The following is a 25,129-nucleotide window of genomic DNA, read 5'->3' as shown; positions in this document are numbered from 1 at the left end:
AAAGTAACTTAACTTGGTGTATATTTGAGAACAAGCTGAAATGTTTAGTTCTTTACGTGTATTACAAGCTAACTTAAGCTAAATCACAACGCACCGACAGACAGCAACATTGTGTTGTTTTAGGGCAATTCACATTATCATGTCTAGTCGTCAAAAACGAAAGAATTAACAGACAGATAAGTTACAAAAACATCTTTATCAACGTGTCGTGTGCTGTCTGTTAAGAGTTTAGCAAGTTAGCGTAACTGGAGTGACAACAACGCAGCTCCTAAAAATAGCCCACTCGTGCAAACCGTTCAGAAATGCAATCGAATAAAACAACAGTGTCTTACCGTGTCAATGATGCACAGTCAGTCAATATTCGTTTATCTTCATCACACATTGTATTCTCCCCGTCTTCTTGCTGCATGCATAATCCTCTCATTTCTGCCGCGTCGTCGTGTAACTTTTAATTGTTCCGTGTACGTTTTCACATCACAGGCAGCTAGATTAAAAGTTGAACGCGTTGTCTTCATATCGTCGTTGTTTATATGAATAACCAATCCTAACAAATAAAGGGCGTCCGAACTTCCGAAGCACTAGCTCTGCTTACATTCAAATATTGAGCGCGAAGGAAATCAATCCCACAATGCAATGCTTTTACAGTATTATTCTGTATTACGAATTTTGCATGCTGAAAACTGGACAATTCTGTACATTTACAGACATTCTGTAAATATTTTGTAAATATACAGTCTAACACTGTTTTTTGAAAATACAGTACAATACTGTTAGAAATTCGCTGTAAATTTACAGAAAAGTTTTACAGTGTAGTTAACTTAATGATTGTGTTTGTCCATATTTGACTCAACCATGGGTTGAAACAACGTAGCATAGTGTGTGTAGCCTATATGCGTAAGGTATTTACCTACAATCTGGACGATGTAAACAAAGTGTGCATTTATTTAAAAGTAAAAGTAAAAATAATTTTGATAATAAAAAGCCTATTAACACATTTTCTGTTTCAGTCTGTACACCTTAGTATTCATTTGGCGCATACAATACATGTTTTTTGTTGTTGTTGTTTTTTGTCTAATCTTGTTCCTCTGAGCTGGTTTCTGACAGAATCAGCTATAAAGTGGTGACAAGCACACTTTCTTAAAATACATCAGTAACAATAACAAAATATTTCAATGTAAAAACAGGTCATCATTGCAGGCCTATATATAAAAAAATGTGTAAGAGATGACACACACACGTATGACTCATTGTCATTTAAGCATGTCTAAAATCTGTCCATCGATCCTTGTTTGTTTATTATCATTGTCATGACACTGTGGATACTGTCTGTTCTCTGGTAGTCTGTCCTGAATTGGAGAAGATAAAAAGAAGGGTAAGAGTCAACATTTATTTTTAAATATGCATTTAAACTGCTATATGTGTACTGCTATGGAAAAATAGATAAAATACCTTATCTTTAGCATTTCTTGTGATACAAATATACACTCTATGAACAAAAGTTTTGGGATGCCCACTTCTAATAAACACTAAAAAATGACTATTTGGTCATTTAAGTAAGAAAAAGTCTATAGCATATAATGATATTCTCGAGAATTTTGTATCATGAAAACTTTTTTTGTAACATGACAATGCCGTACCCTACAAAGCAAGGTTTTAAAAGTATAAAGCCCAGACCTGAACCCAGCTGAAGACCTTTGCTATGACATGCAGGCTCTTAGCCAAACATTCATCACCCAAAGCCATGACTGATTTAGGGGCACAGATAAAGTCCTTTCCAAATTACAAATAAATAAAAACATGGTATTGTACACTTAAAAATAGCTGGGTTATTTTTAAAACATAATGGGTAAATATTGGACATACACAGCTGGGTTAAACTGACCCAATGCTGGGTTGTTTTAACTCAACTGCTGGGTTATTATAACCCATGGTTGCATAAAAACAACCCAACTGCTCGGTCATTTTTAACCCAGCACGTGTTTTGTCCAATATTTACCCGTTATGGGTTAAAAATAACCCAACATTTTTTTTAAGTTTATGGTACTGCATTAATTTTTGTTTTGACTGAAATAACTGGAATAGATAAACATGTTTATTTTTTTCTTAATGCTTTTTGAGCATCTGCACTTTAAATTCTGCTTGGTTATTTTTATCCCAATGCTGGGTAAATATTGAACAGAACAATGCAATGCTGCATTGATACAATGCAGCATTGCATTAAAACATCCCAGTTTAGCTTTATTTAATAACTCAACGTGTGTTCTGTGTCCAATGTTTTGCCCAGCATTGGGTAAAAAATAACCCAGCAGAATTTAAATTGTGTATGACTATATTCATTGTGAGAATTGCTTAATCACCAGGTTGAAAATGCACAATAGCAAATGTAATTTTGTCCCCAAACCTGAGGATCTAAAAGTTTATCAGCTCAGTTTCCAGGTACAAATTAATGAGAGACTTAATTCATTGAATAAATTGAAATAAATTAATTAATTGAAAAAATAGACAGGATTGTTAGCACAAAAACAGCTGCAATATAAAAAAATGCTTCACATAAAAAGGAACAAGTGGATTAAACACCATCACAGAGGAAACCACTGTGAACTAATCTCTTTTACACAGAACTATTGCTAATCTCATTTTTTCAATCTAACACCTTTCCTGTTTTTACACATAAAAACTCTTAAAACTATTACAATATACACACTCATCCCATACACAATCTTTATACCGGCTATCAGTGGAAAAGATCCAGCATCAGGGACAATAAAGGCTTTTGTCCTACACTCAACTGTGTGAAAATCCCATCATATGTTATGTTAGTCCTACATGGTCTTCATGATTGTCAGCTTCTGCTTAGTCAGCTCAGAGACGATATTATCTGTGCTAAGTGTTAGTAGATAAGATGTGTTTAGGATTAGCATAAATTGCAAGTCAAAGTTTGATTTAAATGATAATAAAGTGTTTTTCTGTCTACTTTCGAATGTGTCTTCAAGAAATTTAAATATGACTGAGCAAGTTGATAATGTCAAAGAACAAAAAATGTAATTAATTTGAACCTCTTATTACCTGAAGCAAGCATCTCTGCTGCTTTTCTGTCCTCTTTGATGTATAAAGAGGTCATTAGAAAAAACAGACCACCCAGGACCCCAATAAAGGGGCAGAGAAGAACGCTATATTCCAGTCGACGAAAATTCCAACTAGGAGAATCTGGATTATATTTCAGTAGAGCGTCTGAGATCTAAAGAAAACATATAAAAAGTTAAGAATGCTTTTGTTGGATGTAAAGGTACTTAAAAGGTTCATCGCAGCGATGCCATAGAAGAACCATTTTTGGTTCCTCAAAAAATAATTCAGTCAAAGAACCATTTCCAACCTTTTCATTCTCTAAAGAACTTTTGGTGAAACAGAAAGGTTCTTCAGATGTTAAAGGTTCTTTTAATTCAACCAAAAAGTTTTCTTCTATGACATTCTGAAGCGCATTCATTTTTAGAAGTGTATTAAGTGACAGCATTAAAATGTAATCATGCAAAAGGTGCAGTTGTGTAGCCAGAGGTGTCTTGTTTTTGGAAGCAATGTTCTGAATAATGAGAATATATGCCAGTATTATGGGTTGAGATCCCAATATGCTTACCGCACCAATAAGGTATGGGCTTCCTGCATCTCCAAGGAGATGACAGACCAATATCTGTAAAGCTTCAGCCGTCGCTCTTCTTGTTGGCACGACAACGTACTAAAATATATAGGATACAAAAAGGGGCTTTTAAATTGTTAAAATATTATGATAATTTATACTTCCTTATATCTTCCAATAATAATAATCACACACTAGAAATTAAGAAAAATTAATTTAACAATATATCAAAGCTATATCTTCTAAATTAAGGCATAGGCCTACATGTATTAAATGTTTCACTTTATGCAATTAAATTTCTTAAAAGTGTCTTAAAGGAATAGTTTGCCCAAAAAATGAAAATTACCCCATGATTAACTCATCCGGTAAAAACATTTTTGGACAAAATATCGCTTTCTTTGTGTCATAATTTCTGCACTTTTAAAATTGAGCAGTGTACACATCTTACCATTAGAATGTCAGCTAGAATAGCCCAGTTAAGCGACAGCAAAGTCTCTCCGATTGCAATGAAAATCTGTATTATAGCACAAACATCAGAAAAGAAACATTTTTAGATTCATAACACAACCTGGCAGTCACATTGTGCTGTGTTGGCACACAAGTGTTATTTTGTATTTCATCTACAATGTGTTCTTATAATTAATGTTTAATGTTTCTGTAGCTCAGCTGGAGGAGTGTGGTGCTAACAATGGCAAGGTCATGAATTTGAATCCAAGAAAAATTCATTTGGAAATATATAATAACATGGCACGTGGCTTACATAAGTGGCCGGGATGCTAGTGGATGCCAGGATAACGGCGATGAAGAAGCAGGGGGAGGAGCTAAGCATCCCCACAGCACATATAAGAGGATCTGCATTGGACATTCTGACTCTCAGTTTCTTTGCTATGAAGGTGCCCAGAAAAACTCCCCCAATCCCCGTCACCACTGTGATGGCACCAAATATATAACTGAGAAGAGAAATAAGAAACACTGTTTGATCATAGCATAATCTAACTAATATTATGCATTGTGTGTAAAAAAAATTATGTAAAAAATATGTTTAAAAAAATACATTTATGCACATATGTGTGACCCTGCCTGTAAAAATGCAGTTAAAGTATTTTTTATTTACTGTAAATAATAATGTAAAGAACATTTTGTGAAAATATAACCTACATAAATATGTTCCTGTACAATTTGGTACAGTGTTGTGTTAGCAGCATAAAAAGGTCATGGGGTTGATCCGAGGGAACATACAATGTGTACCTCGTAATGAACTGTAAGTCTAAATGTAAATAACCTTGATATCATTTAATATTAACTAAGATCGTGCAAAGATTGTAATAAAAGTGAAATTAAATGTTGAGAATTCATAGGAAAGGTGTACCTGTCCAAAGGGTTACAAGGCTCCTTGTTGCAAGGTAGCCTGAGGCCCTGTGCAACCTGTGCACGTGACAAGAAGGTCGGGGTCCAGAATGCCAGAGCCCCTGTGACAAAAGCCATGGCAGTCACACCAAAAGATGACCAGACAAAACTGCGACTAAAGGGGCAAAGATCCAAATATTCATTAAATAGATATTTTAATATTAGTGTAGAAGCAACAAGTAGTAATACTGGGAAAAAGCAACATACTTCTTCAGGAGGTACTTGATGTCCTCGAGGTAAGAGGTGCTTTCCAAGACTGTGTCTCCGTGGCCTTCTGCGGCTCCGCGAGGAGGATTGGGAATCAGAAACACCAGGAGCACCAGACCCAGTGCACCCAGAATAGGATTGAGCTACAGAACCATTAAAAACACTCTTATTTATTTAACATACAGGAATAAATTTGTATTGACAGCAGGTTTCCACATAACGGTTCAGGTTTAGGTTTTAGTTAAGAAGGCTGCTGTCAGTTGCAATGAACACTTTATGGTAAGAAATCACTTTTTGATAAGAACCTTATAGCTATGGGGTTTTACTGTAGGTACTAAGGAGGGACCTGGGCAATATCTAGAGATATTGGATTTTGGCAGTGACGGCCGGTGACTTCTTTTTTCAAGGGTGCACGACGCGAAGTTTGTCACAACATGTATGTAGCCCGTCGTGTGTGGTTCGTCATTTCAAAATATGTGTTCGGCGCGTCCGGTGAACCTTTGTGGATCACGTGTTTTGTCAAAATAAATGCCTGCTGCAGACGAGTCTAAAGGATTTATGATAAAAGAGACGCTTGCGTTTGCCAGATACTCGCATAATCAGAGTTTCCTGTTAAGGGAGTGTCTTGCGTGTATTTTGTGAACGTGAGCGTCTCTTTTATCATAAACAGTTTTGACGCGTGTGCAGCAGGCACTTATTTTGACAAAACACGTGATGCACATGGTTGACATGACGCAACAAAAACATATTTTGAAAACAGGAGCAACACACATGACACTCCGAACACATATTTTAAATTTGCGCCCCTCGGAAGAGCAGTCATGAGCCACCACTGGATGTTGGCTGTTTTAACTTGGACATCTTAGCAACTGCTAACAATGAGTTCTGTACAGTTAAGCATTAAAGAACCTCACAATTTCTTTTCAGAAAATGCAAAAATGTAATAATGAATGAAATACAGTCCTGAGAATTGGCAAGCTGCATTAAACTTTTCTATATATTTTTAAAAGCTTGAATAAAGTGGAAAATACACAGTCAAATGGTCAAACTATGTACCCCAGCTGTCACTAGGGAAGTACCCTTTAGGTACAGTTTTTCATAGATTTTAAATAAATACCATAGGGTAAATATTAGTGCCAAAGAGCTTTTTAGTATCTTAAAGATACATATTTGTATTGCAGAGCCACCAAATGTATACATATCCTTATGGTTCATATATTAGGACATTTTAAAAGGGTACATATTTTGACCAATTTTTCTAACAGTGTGAGTATGCAGTACTGTATGAGTCTTTCTCTTACCCTCAGTGCCCATTGCCACTCCCCTGTTTTATTAGCTATTGTTGCCCCCAATATATAACCAAGACCACTGAGAATAAAAAGAACAGAAAATTAAACAGACATTACACAGAAAATATAGAAAAGATAAAAAACTTGTATTACTTAACCTATTTAGTTTAGACTCTAATGTTTTTTGTATAAATGTTGTGTACATTTCTATGTAAACAATTGTTTAAATATAGGAAGTTATGATCCGCACTCACAAAAACATTCTTCTTTTTCCATTTTATTTTCATCATTGTAGGGAACAAACACAAACGTTTCGTCTCAAAGCCTCGGTGTGCTGAACAATTCAATCCCTCCACACACTTTTCAAATATTACTACTAATAATACTAATATAATCATTAAATATGTGATTCTAGATCATTCCTATTTTAATCACGGATATCATGTGTGGTGTACTGGAGGTGATGTATGTATATACACTCACCTAAACGATTATTAGAAACACCTGTTCAATTTCTCATTAATGCAATTATCTAATCAACCAATCACATGGCAGTTGCTTCAATGCATTTAGGGGTGTGGTCCTGATCTCCTGAACTCCAAACTGAATTTCAGAATGGGAAAGAACTGTGATTTAAGCAATTTTGAGCGTGGCATGGTTGTTGGTGCCAGACGGGCTGGTCTGAGTTTTTCCACAATCTGCTCAGTTACTGGGATTTTCACGCACAACCATTTCTAGGGTTTACAAAGAATGGTGTGAAAAGGGAAAAACATCCAGTATGTAGCAGTCCTGTGGGCGAAAATGCCTTGTTGATGCTAGAGGTCAAAGGAGAATGGGCCGACTGATTCAAGCTGATAGAAGAGCAACTTTGAGTGAAATAACCACTAGTTACAACCGAGGTATGCAGCAAAGCATTTGTGAAGCCACAACACGCACAACCTTGAGGCGGATGGGCTCAAGACCCCACCGGGGACCACACATCTCCACTACAAATTGGAAAAAGAGGCTACAATTTGCAAGAGCCCACCAAAATTGGACAGTTGAAGACTGGAAAAATGTTGTCTGGTTTGATGAGTCTCGATTTCTGTTGAGACATTCAGATGGTAGAGTCAGAATTTGGCGTAAACAGAATGAGAATATGGATCAATCATGCCTTGTAACCACTGTGCAGGCTGGTGGTGGTGTAATGGTGTGGGGGATGTTTTTCTTGGCACACTTTAGGCCCCTTAGTGCCAATTGGACATCGTTTAAATGCCATGGCCTACCCTAGCATTGTTTCTGACCATGTCCATCCCTGTATGACCACCATGTACCCATCTTCTGATGGCTACTTCCAGCAGGATAATGCACCTTGTCACAAAGCTTGAATCATTTCAAACTGGTTTCTTGAACATGACAATGAGTTCACTGGACTAAAATGGCCCCCACAGTCACCAGATATCAACCCAATAGAGCATCTTTGGGATGTGGTGGAAGTGGAGCTTCATGCCCTCGATGTGCATCCCACAAATCTCCATCAACTGCAAGATGCTATCCTATCAATCTGGGCCAACATTTTTAAAGAATGCCTTCAGCACCTTGTTGAATCAATGCCACGTAGAATAAGGCAGTTCTGAAAGCGAAAGCGGGTCAAACACAGTATTAGCATGGTGTTCCTAATAATCCTTTAGGTGAGTGTATAAAGGTTTAGTATTTAAATGGAAATTATTGGATGATCCTAGTAATTGAACAATGGATAATGAATAATGACGTCAAGATGATTAGAGGAATTGAACTGTTTAGCACACTGAGAAAAGCTTTGAGCCAAAACGTTTGTGTGTGTTCCTTATTAAGATGAATGCAACATAAAACACAAAAAGAAATTTTTTTTTGTGAGTGCAGATCATAACTTTCTATACTAAGTGATTGATGCACCAAATTTAGTAAAAAAAGACCTAATAATGAGAGAGCCCGGTGCAAACGGAGTTGTTGAACAATTGTTTAAATGGCATCTGAGTGGTGCAGTAATACTTTACCTTCCGACTGGTATAAATATATAAAAAAAGGAGATCATGACAGTTCTCTTGGTGCCAGTGAACAAATCGGCAATGATAGTCGGAGCAATGGTACAGTAACTGGCCTCTCCTGTTCCAACCAATGCCCTTGTCAAGATCAGAACCCAAAAGTGCTGTGGTGAGAATTAGGAGAGATCTATAACTAAAAAATTTAATGCAATGCTTTTATCACTATGCAATTTAAGGAGCTCATTTCAAATAATAACTGTGAGACTTCACAAAGATTGCCCTGGCATCCCAGAATTTCCCTGATAGACATTATTTTACTGTACCTTCTTTCCGACGAAAGAGCTACCCAGGGTTGTGCCAAGCCACACAATCATCCCAGCAATCATGACGTACTTCCTGTTGTAACGGTCCCCGAGATAACCAAAAACCGGCGCCAGGAGCATAAAGCTACAGATAAAAACTATATATGTGGAATTAGAAACAGTTCTATTATTCATTCATTGTTCAGGATTCTGTTTATATTTAATCAGAATTTTCATATCTCTGTCAAAGTTTTAGTAGCAGTTGTAAATGTCATGAAGATCAACTGATACATAATAAACCCATGTGAGACTGTAAGCTGATTAGAGAAAGATTGACTAAACATGGAACTGCAAACAGATTCATATCAGCTAGATAGAAATCTGCCAGTGGTTTTGAAAAATGTGCACCATTTTGTGACACACCAATGCAATTTCAAAGCAACCCCTTATGTACTTTACAAGGTGGCTTACTCGTAATGCAGTTGCCTTAAAAATTTTGAGTTAACGCAACGCACCATTTTTTACACATTTATTTTGACTAATTAACTAATATGTTTAAGTTGAATAAACTCTTCATTGTAAGGCAACCAGATAACTTACTTAAGTTAAACAAACAAATATTTTATTACGGTGTATGAGCAAATGTGCTTGTTTTTGTACAATCTGCTTTCGCACCTGTGACGTTGGGGTTAGAGGTGGGGTTTTAATATTGTTTTTTTATGATAATCGTATATTTTGTACGGTTCACTTGGTACTAATTAATACAACTTATTAAACTCATAAAATACGTATTCTTGTGCGATCATGCTGGACATACTTTACAGGTCCACTTACACAATATATAGCTGGGCTTTTCATCGGTGTTAACTAACAAAATGACAAAAACACCTAACCGTAAGATCCTGAAGAAAGTAAGGAAGTGCTATTGTAAAATCCAATTTTGCAATGTCCTATTCCTCTTTATTGTCACTCACAACACACATCAAAGTCAAACTGATACCTGTTTGAAGGAGACCTGATGTGCTGTCACTAATATCAAAGTATGTCTGGATGCTGAGCAGCACACCTAGAATAAAACCAGAGCAAAATCTAAATTTTGTTGTATCTGTAGCATAATTGTGAACCAGATTTTGGGCATTGTGTGCTAACCTGCTATGGTATAACGGTCCATGTAGTTGAGAAGATTAATATAGCAGAGAACTGCCACAGCGATGTAGGAGCGTCTTGGAGAGATGGCATATATCTGTGTTGATGATGTATCGCCATCTGGTACATCTGAGCCCATGGAGCCATAACGTACACTCATGTTGGTGCTGAAGCTCAAGCGGGTTTTTCGTCTGGGTTGGTTGGATGGCACGATTGCTTCCGTATCCATGGGCACCGAATGTCTTTCTGACTCTGTATGAAGAAAACAGACTATGTTATAAAAAGCATTATGCTATGAAAAAGCCAGTTGCACTGAAGAATGCACGCTTGAGAACTGCAGCATGAAACTCACATGACATTCATTCGGTTTGAAAAAACATGGCAATAAGGAAAAGGATAGATACATAGTAACAAACAATTACATATGAACCCAGTGAGACATAGCCGCATAGCCAATATAATATCAGTGAGAAACAAATACCACATTTGGAAGTTAATGCTCAAGTAGTTAGGGCTGATCTGTCACCTCCTTCACAGTTTTTTTGAGTGAAGTACGCTGGTAACTTCTCCTCTGGCCTGCAATGCAACTACACCAGAACTTATAACTCTTGCGGCATTACACTTTAACAGGGCTCAACATAAAGGACTGCCCGGTGGCCCGGGGCAATCATTAGAGACGTTCGAGCCAGTTAAAGTATTGTCACTTGCCTAATAGGGCCAGTGCTTCACCCTCAGTCACTAAAATATATTTTCATCAATCTATATAATTTAACATCTTGGAAGTTTGCTGTCAGTTTACAGGTAAAGCAGAAAAGTTGGGAGCCTTTTTTCGTTGGTACATGTCTGTTGTATATGTATACATTTATATTTGACTTTTAAATTATTATTTTTAAATATGTGACAGACACTAAAACATGTTTTATTGGGGCCAGAAAATTTTGGGCAGGGCAAATGAAAACCTGAACCACTGGCCCGACTGGGCCAGTATCAAAAATTATTTGCGTTGAGCCCTGCTTAAAAAATGGCTGGGTTATTTTTGACCCATGCATGTTAGGTATTGGACAAAACACAACTACGTTAAAAATAACCCAATGATGGGATAAAATGGCCCAATGTTGGGTTGTTGTTATGCAACCATGGGCTAATAACCCAGCATGGATCAACTTTAACCCAGCAGTGTGTTCTGTCCAATATTTACCCAACATGGGTCAAAAATAACCCACAAAATGTTGTTTTGTGCAACAAACCTGATAAATATTATACATTTTAGAGGTGTTGTCAGGTTTATTTATAACAACTTGTGATACATTTAAAGAAATTTTACATTTTTAGATGAAGTTTAAAAACAACACAGGAACAACACTTTTGTAGCCAACCACCCAGCAAACACATAACGTTCCCCTAACGTTCGTTTTTGGTTATCTTTTTGCAACCATAAAATAACGTTACCATAACGTTGCAGGGTGGTTATTTTTGAATAACTTAAAAATAACGTACACATAATGTTCTCTAATAGTTCTTTTTTGTTTATTTTTGTGGAACCATAAAATATCGTTCCCATAACGTTGCAGGGTAGTTATTTTTAAATTAACCTAAAATACCTTTCTGTTTCTTTAAAGAAAACTTTCCTGGCTAACCAAAAACAAACCTTTGAAAATAACATTATGGGAACCAAATGCTAACGTTAGGGGAACGTTTTGAGAACCAAAACTTGTTAGCTGGGCATAACATCCTTAAATCAGAGGAACATGGTGAATGGTGATGAATAACAATGGTGTAGAACAGTGCTTCCCAATCCTGGTCCTCGAATACATCCTCCCAGAAAGTTTTAGATGTCTCCTTGCTTAAAACACTTGATTCAACTCATCAGCCTACTTCCAAAATGGTTAGCATGTCTCCCTAACAAGCGGATGAGTTAAATCATAAAGAGACATCTAAAATATTCTGAGAGGGGGTACTCCAGGACCAGAATTGGCAAACACTGTTGTGGAAGAACCTAACCATATAGGCCTACTCTTTTCATTAAAGAGATGCACAAAGGAAGATATTTGTATATCTTGATTTTTGATAAAACCAAAACCTGTGGCTATAGAGCACCATTAAAGACCCTGGCTGTGTAGATGAGCCCAGAAGAACATAAACTCTTAAACCAAGATGCAATACTTTCTAAGGGCCTCTAATGCTTTACTGTAAGGAAGTAACTTAGGAAGAAACTTAGGTTGCCCACGCACAAACACAACCCTGTATGTCAACGTATACAAGGCACACTGGTATGTCTCTCATATAAAGAGACTGGACATTATTGTAATTTTAACTTCCAAACCTGTTTCTGCACCATTCTATTGCATCAGTAATATTATGGTATAGGTCATAGGCTACAACATGTTTCCTTTAGCTATTATTAGTCATGTGTTCATAATCATTAGTTTCCTGTATATCTCACAAAGATATATTGACTTTCATTTTTGAGCATATGTGCTGTTCTGTAAAACAGACAGCAAAAAAAGAGATCATCTCATGAAAATGAAATCTAGACCGGATCTCTAAAGCAATTGCTATCTATAGCACCTGGCAGATGTACCATCTCAGCAGCACACACGCTGATGTTATACAGAGATACCGCAACAGTTTACAAGAAAAGTTCATTCTGTAACACCTTCACTGGAATGGTATATTTAGATTTCAGTTCCACAACTAAGTTGCCCAATCAGTGTAAGCATTCAGAAATGAATAACTAAGCAGATGGCCAACAATGCCACTGTTGTAATGGACAACTGTGCATGACAACAAATTGTTCAGCATATGCAGCTTTTCTCAAATTCAAATAAGTATTAAGAATGTGCTTTATTTCAGTTACCAGGTTCATTTTTTTCTATTAAATATTAAAAGATTATTTTGCATCAATAATTTGGCATAAATGTGCTTACTTATGAATGGATGTACTCCAGTATCCTGTGCAGCTCTAATCCATCGTTATATTGGTCCTTTTCTGTTTTTTCTTTACCTTACTCGATGTATTTGTTAGGCTGTCACTGTTTTAGAAACAGAAAAAGATTTTTTATGAATCCAGCACACTGCAGCGTTATCAAGTGATAAGCCCTGCCCCTTCTTCTCTGGTCACACATCTGGAAACAGTTCCTTCTTGTGTTGCTACATAAACCACAAGCCTTTCTCACATTACACTGCTATAAGCGATCTGTTACTGAGATCTCACATGCCTTTAAGATATGTTTTTAAGCAAAGTATCTAACACAATAAACAGCTACAAGGAATGAACAGCATGAGTGAGGGAGTTGTAATAAACCCAAATCTTGTATTGTCTGCTTTTTGTATTGTCTGGTTTTATGGTTTACAATTCATACTATCACATGGATGAATTGATTCGAAATAGGCCATGAACATGTTTACCTCTGTCTTGAAGCCAGTGAGAGACTTTCTATCTAGTTATAGATATTTATTTCTTTAAAATCTTTGTTTATTACTTACTTAAATGTATTAATTATTAACTTGTTCCTTAAACCAGAGTTGACATGTGGGTTGTGGTGTGTTGTGATCCAGATGATGCAAAAGTTTTCTCTTGTGAAATTATAGGCATACATGACTTCTCTGAAAATCAAAACCACCCATACATCAATATAAACATGGTCAGTTGTCACGCACACTTTGCAAATTTGTCCTCACTGTCACCTGTCCTGTCACTGTTTAATATAAATGATTAACTGATATAGAGCACAATTATACAGCAGGTTATCATCCTGTCTAAATGTTTTATTTTTTTACATATTGCCATGTGGAATAAGCCAGACTTGGTATACTGACAGCTATTTGAATGTTTCACATGCTCAATATTGCAAACCTTAAAATTAAGTTTTATTTAATTTAAAATATTTAAAAATAATTCAGCAACAAATGCAAGTTAAAACCAATAAACTGTTCATGGAACAATTTCATTAACTTTTAATTTGTTTAGCCATTTTAGTAAATAATATAATTATATTATAATTCCCATTAGAAATGCAAAATAATGACATTAAACCGTGAACTTTATCGACCCTATAGCCTAATTTGTATTGCTCTTTAGTATCGCCTAGTGGTCGAATTTCAGTATAAGCTATTAAATAAAAAAGCTGGATCTAAACTTTTTTGACTTCGAGCCCCCTACTATCCACAAAAAAAAAAAAAAAACTCACCATTTACCCAATAAAATATTCTAGTGTACCCAACTAAAAAATTGCCTTTATTATGCAATTAACCAAACACTATGGGGTGGTTTCCCGGACAGGGTTTAGATTAATCCAGGACTAGATCTTAGTTATATTAGGACATTTAAGTAGTTTTTATAAACATACCTTACAAAAAAAAAAAAAAAAAAAAACAATACTAGTGGTGTGCATACACAACAATGTCACTGATATATGTTCAGATCAGATAGAAGGTTTTTAAACGAAGGCAGCTCAAAATGCATTTTAGTCTGGGAATAGGCTAAATCCTGTCCGGGAAAACGCATCCGTGTGAAATATTGTGAAATATTATATATTTGGTGCTTGTTTTGATAAATTTAAGTAATCTTGAAGCCCTCTGGGAATTGTATTGATCCCCCTTGTGGGCCCCATGGTTGAGAAACACGTTCTTAAAAATAAGTGCTGTTTTCAGATCAGATGTTTCGTGTTGAGTAGTCTATACATTTTAAATAGCTTTTTTGCTCGTATCATTATCTGCATCGCTGTTTGTCATAATGTGTTTAAACGCGTATTCTCCGCCCATAAGTACCCTGGAGCGCACTTTCTTTTCGGCCCCACTGGCAGTAAAACGCATGCGCACACCGGATCAGAATGTTGAGCAAAACGGACTAGATCAGAAACGGAAAGACGCGCAAGAAATTGCAAACCATTTTTCTCCTTAGTGAAGTGAGCGACTGTCGACTTAGAATATAACGTATAAAACATGACGGAGCCCCAGTCAGCACTGTTACTCAGGAGACAGCTAGCAGGTAATTTTTGGCCATTGGCAAGCCAGGCTCGGTGGCTAACAAGCGCTTGAAAATGCGCCGGTGAGCTAATGAAGCCGCAGCGGAGGGGTTAGCCGTTAGCGGCTAATTTAGCTGCTAGCGTGCGCGCGTTTGTCCCTGCATTTATTGCTAGCATGTTAGCAGCAAAATTAGCCGACTAGCGGCTAACTCCCCGTTCATTTTGCCCGCAGACTAGCGCGATAACGTTACCTCTTTTGTTACTTTTATGTGTTTTATTCATGTAATTCACAACAAACTAATAAACAGTGAGCGCTGCGGTTAATATGTTAACCTAACAAAATTACAAACGTTTAATTTCTCTAGTTTGTTGACGGGAATGTAAAGCGTCACTCTGTTTTTTTCATTCCCGACCGGGGCCATTTGGCCGTCCGGGGTGCTTGCAGTCGGCTAACCCATGTTTTGACGTGTACCCGGACGCTGTTGGCACACTAGCATCCGTCGCTCTATTGCCTCGCTAACTCCCGGAAACTCTCTGTCATATGTCCAGTTTAAGCGTACTTATATGTTGGTCAGTGAAGACATTGTTGTTAGCACTAGGCACAAAGGCGATATTTAGAAGTACGGGATTTTGTTCATCTACCCACAGCGGGGCGATCAAATCCCTTTGTTTTTCTATGATGACTAACTGGCTAAGCTAAGAGACAGATGACTGCTGTTTGAAACCAGCCCACCGGTACAGAAAGATCTAGAGATCCCCAGCCCAGCTGTACTCGTGGGTCCAGGTTCTCTGTTTATTTTATTATATATTTTAAAGCTAAAGAAAAATAATCTGTTATCGGTGTCATAATAAGATTGGGTTCGTTTCTTTGTGCAGTCTAAGCAACATGATATGCGAGTGTCATCTTTAGTGAGCTCAAGCCAGAAGAGGATTTCCCATTTGCGCAGTGCAGTGAAGTGAATTAGTTGTAAAGGGGACAAACTAAGATTACACACATTTCGTTTAAATCTCCAGTGTATATATATGAGCATGTTTTATGATGTAAGTCCTGTTTTTGACAGCTGTCTATTTGGAGACAGAGAACACAAGTTGCAACCCCCACCCCCTTCAAATTACTCATCTTGCGCACACACACACACACACACACACACACACAAAGTGGCAGCTTGCCTATTTCTTTCCAAAGGGTCGTCAGGATGAACAGCACCCCAGCCCGTAATGGCATCAAGTTCTGCAGTGGCACTCAGGCTGATTGACTAATTCAGGGGGCCGGTGCTGTTTTGGTTGTTTTTCAACAGGACCAGCATGGTGAACTCATAGCTGCCACTTTAAACTCTGTGAACCCTCTGCAGGAGTGAGAAAACAAAAAACCTAAAAACAGCTATTTATGTGGGATTGTAAAGATATCAGCCAGGAAAAATGCGGGCATGATTTTTTTTTAAATCAGTAGGATGTGAGATTTTAACTGCATGTTTGGATGGTTAGTGTATTTGTGAGTCAGTTCTGTAACATTTGTGATGCGGTTTGTTAGAAATGTCATTTGAGTCACTTCAGAAGAGACAAATGGATGTAGATCAGAAAACCGTAAAATACCTTCTTATTGGAACAGCAAAGTATAGTTGATTTGATCCGTACATGTACACATGTTTGACACATGTGCATTGCGAAAAAATGCAATGCATCTCCTGGGCTGATTTTTTTTATACACGATACCAAATATTTGGATGCTTGTGTGCCCAATAAACGATATGCTAAACCGATTTTTATCTACTGTTATAGTTCTGTTTTTGACGCTTCAACACTACTGAACTGAACAAACCTTTATAATAATAATAACAATCACTCCCACTTTGCATACAAAGTAATAAATAGGGGTCTGAAAGAGTGAAGAATACTTCACTGGATAATACTAATTTACTGAATAATATCACTGGAATAATACATTGTCAGGAAAGTAACAAAATACCAGTTGATATGTATAAGCTGTTTTGTTTATGCCAAAATAATATTTTGTTATGGCTTATGAAATGGCTGTTGACCTATGCATTTACTCTCACATTAACTAGGGTGACCATACATGCCATTCTTCCCGGACGCGTCCTGGCCAAGATTTTGAGTTCGTCTTCCGAAATTGGTATTTGTCGATCGCATACGTCACAGAGGATTATTATTGGTCGATCTCTTATACAATGTACGCGGGGTTTCTAAAATTGCGTGCACTGTTCTGATGACAAAATTTGCGTCACACAGACCCGTACATGTAAAAATAGACTATACTTTGGCCTTAAGGGGCCATTTTGAAGAAGAGTTTTAAAGGGAAATTATCAACATGCGTTAATTCACTGGAAAGGCATGCATGAGGTTTTTTTTTTAAAGGTTTTTCTCAAGATATTGAGTTTTTTTATTGGTTCGCCAACAAAGTTGACAAAATTTTGCTCATCAAAATCATACTCTAGGGTCAATTGTAGTATTAAACTTACCTCATCGTCCGTCTAAACAAAACTGCTCAATGCTTTTCCATCTTGATTGTTTGTATTTTTCGCTCTTTAGAAGTATGCGTATGTGTGCAGGTGTGTATTGCTTTTTTTCAATGAATGTAGCATTGCCATCTACTGGCCTGACACGCATTCACATTTTTAATCGTTATCACAGATCTGTGTAAACGCAGATCTTTTTATGTGTTTTCCATTTTTGCTCCATCACAGATTCATGTGCTCATAAAAATAACACGCACAAATTGATGACCCAGCTGTAGGCTTGTTTTGTCAGCGAGGTGCTCATTCTTTGTAGTTCCAGTTATATTGTTTTGCTCTCTCTTGTTAGGACACAGCAAGCTGTCTGATGTAATTCATGCAGAGTCAGAGGTCACAGGCACCAATAGACTTGCCATTCTTTGGCTTCAGGTTTAGCAAACAAACAAGAAAATCTGTCTTTTCTTGTTGTCTAAAATGTTAGCCTACCTGAGAACAGCCTTTGTTTGTCTTATTTATATGGTTGGATAGATATATGGATATATACAATATGCACAAATGCACCAGAAAGCCTGAATTGCCGCATTGAGAACAGGTTTGCTTGTCCTTATTTCATAAAATGGCTCATCTTCATCTTATGTTTGTTCTTTTTTTCAGAACTTAATAAAAATCCTGTGGAAGGTTTCTCAGCCGGTTTAATAGATGATAATGATCTCTACAGATGGGAAGTGCTAATAATTGGTCCTCCTGATACACTCTTGTAAGTGTCTTGTTTGCTTGTTACTTACAAAAACTTTGTTGTATTACTAGTGAAAACAATAGGTTACATTATGAAACATCACACCTATAAGTGGATTGCCCCATAGCAATATATAGTAGGTTTGTGATTGTACAGTAACTTCTTAAAGTTATTGTTTTATACTTAATATATATGCAGGGCCTAAAGTTATAGATTTATAATGCTTTCAAAAGATGAGTCTAAACTGGCATTGAATGTGTAATGTGTTATTACATTGTATCTAAAGCAGGTGTCACGGGAATATCTTGAACAACACAATTAATCATGCTCTGTTCTGTGTTTTCAGTGAAGGTGGTGTCTTTAAAGCTCATCTTACGTTTCCCAAAGACTATCCTCTCAGGCCTCCTAAAATGAAGTTCATAACGGAAATATGGCATCCAAACGGTAAGTGTGTTTTTTTTTTTAGTAAATAGTTTGAAGTTTGTCATTTTATATGGAAGCAGAATTATTAGTCAGATTATAATTCAAACACACCTCATTCTTATATAAAAGGAGAGGGATTATATGGAGCTTTATGCAATTATTATTGATTGTATATATTTGATAATATGGTAATTTGATAATGTTTTGTGCCACCAAAAAGAAAATAGTAATCTTTATACAAGTAACTCTTAACATATTTTACTGTATATAAATGTATTAAAATGAATATTGAAAGTTATTGATTTTAGAAATGGTCTTTTATGGTTAAGCTTTGTATCTTAAGGTTATTACTTATGTGTATTATTTCTGATTTCCTGTCTCGTATCTTATTCGCAGTTGACAAGAACGGCGATGTTTGTATTTCAATATTACACGAACCAGGGGAGGATAAATACGGCTATGAGAAACCAGAGGAACGCTGGCTCCCCATCCACACTGTAGAGACCATCATGATAAGCGTCATCTCTATGCTAGCAGACCCTAATGGAGACTCTCCTGCAAACGTTGATGCAGCAGTAAGTCTGATACTAATCTGTCCACTGCGAGAAAATGCAAGATAAATACTGTCTGCTTTAATCAAATCATGTGTATGTTATACATTTTCCTTCAAGAATTTTCTTCCATGTGTCTTTTGATCGACTTTTCTTTTACTTCTGCAGAAAGAGTGGAGGGAAGACAGACATGGTGAATTCAAAAGAAAAGTTGCCCGCTGTGTAAGAAAGAGCCAAGAGACAGCCTTTGAGTGATATTCATCCAGCAGCTTGTAGCTTCACTATTTTCAGGGTAAGCATGTGGAAATAGGCTTACATTTATCAAATAATATAATAATTTTAGTTTGAATAGGTCTTTAAAGGAATAGTCTATACATTTTCCATATTAAACTATGTTATTACCTTAACTAAGAAGAGTTGATACATACCTCTATCATCTTAGTGCGTGGATGTAAGCGCTGGGGCGCGCTGCGACACTTCGATAACATTTAGCTTAGCCCCATTCATTCAATGGTACCAAACAGAGATAAAGATAGAAGTGACCAAACACATCAACGTTTTTTTAATTTTTTTATTTAAGACGAGTAGTAGATACGAGCAAGTATGGTAGCACAAAATAAAACGTAGCGCTTTTCTAAGCGGATTTAAAAGAGGAACTATATTTTATGGCGGAATAGCACTTTTGGGAGTACTTCAACTCGCCTGAAAAATCCGCTCCCCTTCTCCCTCTCATAATAGGAGAGGGAGAGTGTTACTGCGCCAAGTCGAACTACTCCCAAAAGTGCTATTCCGCCATACAATATAGTTACCCTTTTAAATCCGCTTAGAAAAGCGCTACATTTTATTTTGTACCACCAAACTTGCTCGTATAACTACTTGTCTTAAATAGGAAAAACATTGATGTGTTTGGTCACTTCTAACTTTATCTCTGTGTGGTACCATTGAATGAATGGGGCTAAGCTAAATGCTATCGAAGTGCACGCACTAAGATGATAGAGGTATGTATCAACTCTTCTTAGTTAAGGTAATAACATAGTTTAATATGGAAAATGGATAGGGTATTCCTTTAAGACAAAATGTGTTCCCCCTGCTAAGGGGGATTTGATCAAAGCCTGGAGTGGAGCGTAAGCATCTCCCTCTTCCCACTCTTTTTTGTACGTTTTGTAATCACTACGCTCCGGGTCCACTTTGGGTTTTCTGACTAGCATGTTAAGCTGAGGTAAAGCTATATTTCAGCTACCATTGACACACTTAAAATGGAGAAAGGATCTGATGTATGGGAGATCAATAAAGGTGGAAAAATAAATGGAAAAGGGGCTTGTCTTAGTGAAATGGTGGTGAATGTCAAGCCTTTGTTTGTTGCCTAAAAACAGCCAGTTCTTAGTATGTATGCCACAGGAGACTTCAATAAGGCGAAAAAGACAAAAAGTTCTAGCTTGCCATCAATCAGAAGTAAATAAACAAAATAAAACATGAACTGAAAAACGTTATGTAGATGGTTAATTATTGGTCAAGGCAAGTACATTTTTACGCAAACAGGCAGTAATAAAGTGTCTTAAAACGCTGTTCTCGACTTAATAAAGTGGCGGTTAAAGAAATATGACTTGAGCTCTATTCGGACGGTAATTGCTTCTCGTGGAGACGTAAAGTATTTTCATAATTTACAGGAGGTAGTCAGTGATTTTATTGCTGTCCGAGTCCAAAATGGATGTTTTCTCTGACCACCCGTGTAAAAATACCAGCCCGAATTACCTACTGTTTTTTGACAAACACACAGGTCATTTTGTAATTTAATTGCCGTCCAGATTTCTGAGTTTATAAAAGGGATCAATGAGTACGTTTACATGCACAGAATAAGCAGATAACTATCAAAAATCTGCTTATAACGGAAAACTGTTTTCATGAGTTTACATGCAAATCAATAACCTGGCTATGCAGACAACTGCGTTTACATCGGACTTGAATAATTATCAGTTTTCTCGCAGGCAGTGACGTCACCACCTATAGTACACAATAGTCATTCAAAAAGTCAACGGCATATCTGTCTTAAGCTGTACTGTTGTATCTCTTCTCGTGTCTGCAGAACCTGTAAATGTAACATGCGCTTCTATTTTAACAGTTTCTCTGCCAACTGCTTTAATCGAGCGGCGACTTTTATGCGTTACTTTGCGCTTACTTCCGCATGTGACGTTTATCTTTTATACGCGGAGACATGCGCACATGGACAAAACCGTGAGAAAGCCGGTTAAGGTGTTTACATGCCACGCAAAATCGTTGTAATGAGCAAAAAACTACCTGTGCCGATTGGTTTTTGCTCACGCCGTTTATGGGCTTTCCCCGATAAAGGAAACCCGTTTTACGCGTTTACATGACCCTGCGTGTTATCAGTTTATTAAGCATAATTGGCGTAAGACTGTGCATGTAAACGCACTCAGTGTAAAAGTCATTCTGCAGATCCTTTTAGACCCCTGAAAAGCACCATATGGTCACACGCTTTGCGTTTATTATTTACCAGAGATGCATAATTTGCGAACACTTTAAAGAATTTGCAACATTTTCAAAACTGAAATGATTAAAAGTATGGGCACAATCTTTCATTGTTTCTCTACGCCGAGTAGGAGCTAATGTTAATAAGGAGAAAAAAAATCATGAAAATGTTTAAAATGTCTATTATCAGCAGCAACAAGTGCTTAATAAAATTTTAAAATGTGTTTAATTACACAACAGTATGTTATTCCATATACATATAATAAAGAATCTGGGTTATGTGAATGATCATGTAAATTAACCACACGTGCAGCGCATTTCCACCTGTTTCTAATAAAAAAACTTGCACACCGCAAATTTGTCTTTATTCGAATGCATGAGTTTTATCATGGAGGAGGCATACAAATGTATTTTTACAGTCATCCTCATAAGAAACAATTACCGTCCGAATAGGGCTTTGGCCTGGGAAACTGTTGTTATTTGTTTAAACTCAAGCACCAAATTCTTGTTTGTCTGACCAATTGAAGACAAGTTAATACAATTGCAGCAAAATTGATTGCGTTGCTAATTTGCGTTATTAGGTTCAATCTAATTCTATTTGCAGTACAGAGCAGCAGGAGAGTGAGGGGAAAGCATTTCACAAAACGCCCTCTCAAAATCGAGTTTGTCATTACATTATTTTATTGGTTCTAGAAAGTTTTTTAATGTAGTCTTTCCATAAAGCAACAAGCTTGCCGTCTTTGTTTGTTTGCCTCTTTGCCGGCTAACTTGCAAGTAACCTGCTTACGTTTCATTGGAGTAAAGGGCTGACAAGTGGCTTCATCCACCAAATGTATTTACACTTGTACAGTTTCATTTAAAATGCGTCCCAGACCATCTCCTGAAGTGGTTTGAGTGATCGGATTTAAATTTGTCTCAAACGCTTCAGAGGGCATTTTACACCAGGTCCTTTTACGATCTGAAAACGATCCGATCAGAGAAAACGCATGAAGTGACCTGGTTTAAAGGGCCTTATGAAACTGTGTCTTTAATCTTTTTATTTTTTGTGTGTGTCCTATTTGTCAACACCTATTTTGAGTTCATTATAGGGGACTATATTTAGAGCGTACAAGCTGAACATGAACTCCTTAGAATGCATTTATAGTCTTTTAACTCCCATGTTAAGTCTATTAGGGCTGCATTTACCTGTAGGTATTTTTTCAGGGCCTTTTATTGAAGGTAAAATGTGCTGTCATGTTCATCAGGTGTGTGAGCTTGCAGTCCATGAAAAAGTCCTGAAATGACAGATTCAGACAAGATTAAAATGACAGAGAAACTCTGGTAATAATTACCTTACCTGGTCATAAAGAAATTATCCCGTCCAAATGTGGCTTTTGTTAGTCAATGGGGATTTTGTCATATTAATGTTGGAACCTGTTAGAACAAGTCTTATGGGTTTGTTTAAAGATTGTTAGGTAACATTACAGGCTCTGTTGTTCACTCACCCTTTTTAAGGAAACCCATACACCCTCTGTTTCGTGGCTTTGGGTTGGCTGCAGCATGAATTGCTATATCTTATGAATAATGTAGCTTTGCCAGGGTTGTGGGTTCAATTCCAGGGAACACACGTACTGGCATACTGAAAAAAACTATAGGTGTATTGCACTGTAAAAGTCCTTTTGGTTAAACGTGTTTGATATTCTCATATGCTTGGTAATTCTGGTTGTGACATTTATTGAAATTATCTCTTGTCTTTTACAGGTCTCCAGTTGAGAAACAACATGGCACTGTTTTCTTGCACTCTACCACCCTATTGCTGGACTGGTTTTCATCGAATGTTGGCAGTAACAGGCTGGCATTAATAGGCTGCAGTAGAACATAAGACCATCACAGATGCTGACAGAACACGCCAAGCAAGTGCCAACAAAAAAAGAGAAAAAAAACTTTCAAATGATTATGCTTTTTCCAAGTCAATGAACTGATACAACCTTCAGGAAGAAATTGTAAAGACCTGTACATAGCACAGACATAAAAACCGGATAATATATAATAACTGTTTCTATCCATCCAGCGCGAGTTAGTACCAAATAAAATAGCAGATCTGTAGTTAGTTTGACACCCTATAATGTTTTTGAAGAGAGTATAGATCTTCTTTCAACCCCCCTCTTCACATCTCCAAGCGCAGCGGGTCTGTTACAGCTGTGAGTGGCATCACATACTCAACTGTCGGTTTGAACAAAAACTTTTTTTCACTCAAACTTGATCCAGTTTTAGGCAGGGGTGAGCGATCATTTTAAATCATGAAGCATGCTCGTCATGTTGGACAGCTTTCTCACTTGGGACACTTCAGGTAAAAATAAATAGCTGTAAAGCATGGTCATTTTCTAATTGATTAGGAATCATGAAGGTATTTCTCTGAATTGGTTTTTAAACGGGTTGGGGGGCAGGGAGCGCTCTTGCTTTAGATAAAAGAGCGCTCTGAAATAGAGGATGACTGCATTCTGAGTGTCAGGCTCTGATTTTTTGATTTCCTGTTATATTTGGAGTGGAGAGGCAGTGGCAAGGAAACCCATCAGATGTGATATTTTTTTTGCATGATTTGTTCTTTTTTGTTTTCAAAAGTGCCTCCAATTGTATTGCTTGGCTGGTTACATGGCCTGCATCAAACAGGAGCTAAAAGGAGGAACTTGTCAGCATCCTCTGAAGCTTGTGTGATTATATGAGTTTTTCTTCCCATAACCCTTGTACCAGCATTTTGAATTATTTTTGTGTAGCAATAACTCTTATTTTTGTTTTGTTAGGGCTTGACACTTTATTGTGTGCTGTCTTTGATAGTTTTCTTAGCCATGCTTTAAATGTAGGTTTCTTGCAAGCAGTTTCCGGGATTTCCAAGTGTGTTTGTGTATGGATGAATGTCAGCGTGGATGGAGGTGTGTGTGTGTGTGTGTGTATCCCTTTTCTCTTTCTTCTACAATCCTTAATTATCTGGTTAATTTTATTCCGGCTCTGACAGACTACTGCAGTTCTTTTGCCTAATGTACAAAGACAAAATACCGATGTATATTTTTCATGTTATGGAAATTGTCACCTCTAGTGAGTTCTTCTAAAATATAATTTTTTTCCAATACTTGTTTGAGTGTGCTGTCTATGTTCAGTTTGTCAAAGAGCATTTAAATTTTGCCATCAACGTGAATGTTTAATGGCATTTCATTTCTGCATACACCATCAATACAAGCATAAACACATTGATGTGCTTGTTGCCATTTTTGTGTAAATACAGCTGACTCAGGTTTATAGTATTAAAACCTGGTGCATTTAGGTTTTTATAAAAATAACACAGATAAGTGAATATATTGTGATGTACATGTCTTAAGCTGAAAGATTAGGAATCTCATGAAGTGTTAAACAAATGCTTTTAATAAAATGTACACTGCAATGTGTTCAATTGCATTTCAAATGGCATGCCCTTATATTGGGCTATTAAGTTTGAGAATGTGCGCACAAGAGTCTGTTTATAAACGTGCAAC

The 25,129-nt window shown here is 36.9% G+C and overlaps 2 protein-coding genes across 2 annotated transcripts; one reads left to right on the top strand and one right to left on the bottom strand.

The window, feature by feature from the left end:
* Nucleotides 1-816: 816 nt before the first annotated feature.
* On the bottom strand, nucleotides 817-13,052 carry spns3 (SPNS lysolipid transporter 3, sphingosine-1-phosphate (putative)). The gene is made up of 13 exons (XM_065249996.2): nucleotides 12,913-13,052; nucleotides 9,989-10,237; nucleotides 9,840-9,905; nucleotides 8,861-8,997; nucleotides 8,550-8,701; nucleotides 6,547-6,613; nucleotides 5,246-5,388; nucleotides 5,001-5,153; nucleotides 4,392-4,581; nucleotides 4,080-4,145; nucleotides 3,632-3,730; nucleotides 3,067-3,238; nucleotides 817-1,346 (listed from the first exon to the last, which is right to left on the bottom strand). The coding sequence occupies exons 2-13, from the start codon at nucleotides 10,212-10,214 to the stop codon at nucleotides 1,306-1,308; spliced, it is 1,512 nt and encodes a 503-aa protein (XP_065106068.1). The 5' UTR covers nucleotides 10,215-10,237; nucleotides 12,913-13,052; the 3' UTR covers nucleotides 817-1,305.
* Nucleotides 13,053-14,787: 1,735 nt separating this feature from the next.
* On the top strand, nucleotides 14,788-24,729 carry ube2g1a (ubiquitin-conjugating enzyme E2G 1a (UBC7 homolog, yeast)). Its single transcript, XM_065271466.2, has 6 exons — nucleotides 14,788-14,975; nucleotides 18,081-18,183; nucleotides 18,509-18,606; nucleotides 18,982-19,160; nucleotides 19,305-19,428; nucleotides 23,364-24,729. Exons 1-5 carry the CDS (start codon nucleotides 14,930-14,932, stop codon nucleotides 19,389-19,391), a joined length of 513 nt encoding a protein of 170 aa, XP_065127538.1. The 5' UTR covers nucleotides 14,788-14,929; the 3' UTR covers nucleotides 19,392-19,428; nucleotides 23,364-24,729.
* Nucleotides 24,730-25,129: the final 400 nt, after the last annotated feature.

This window comes from Paramisgurnus dabryanus, chromosome 5 (genome assembly GCF_030506205.2).
Source record: "Paramisgurnus dabryanus chromosome 5, PD_genome_1.1, whole genome shotgun sequence".
Lineage (NCBI taxonomy): Eukaryota > Metazoa > Chordata > Actinopteri > Cypriniformes > Cobitidae > Paramisgurnus > Paramisgurnus dabryanus.
This window is presented reverse-complemented; position numbering and strand designations above follow the sequence as displayed.

Bases quoted from the DNA above. Each gene is read 5' to 3' on its own strand.
- ube2g1a (XM_065271466.2), top strand. From the start codon at position 14,930: ATGACGGAGCCCCAGTCAGCACTGTTACTCAGGAGACAGCTAGCAG. The intron at 18,184-18,508 runs GTAAGTGTCTTG...CTGTGTTTTCAG, and splicing joins GGTCCTCCTGATACACTCTT to TGAAGGTGGTGTCTTTAAAG. The intron at 18,607-18,981 runs GTAAGTGTGTTT...TCTTATTCGCAG, and splicing joins GGAAATATGGCATCCAAACG to TTGACAAGAACGGCGATGTT.
- spns3 (XM_065249996.2), bottom strand. From the start codon at position 10,214: ATGGATACGGAAGCAATCGTGCCATCCAACCAACCCAGACGAAAAACC. The intron at 4,582-5,000 runs GTACACCTTTCC...TTCTCTTCTCAG, and splicing joins CCTTGTAACCCTTTGGACAG to TTATATATTTGGTGCCATCA. The intron at 3,239-3,631 runs GTAAGCATATTG...TGTTTTCTTTAG, and splicing joins GCCCATACCTTATTGGTGCG to ATCTCAGACGCTCTACTGAA.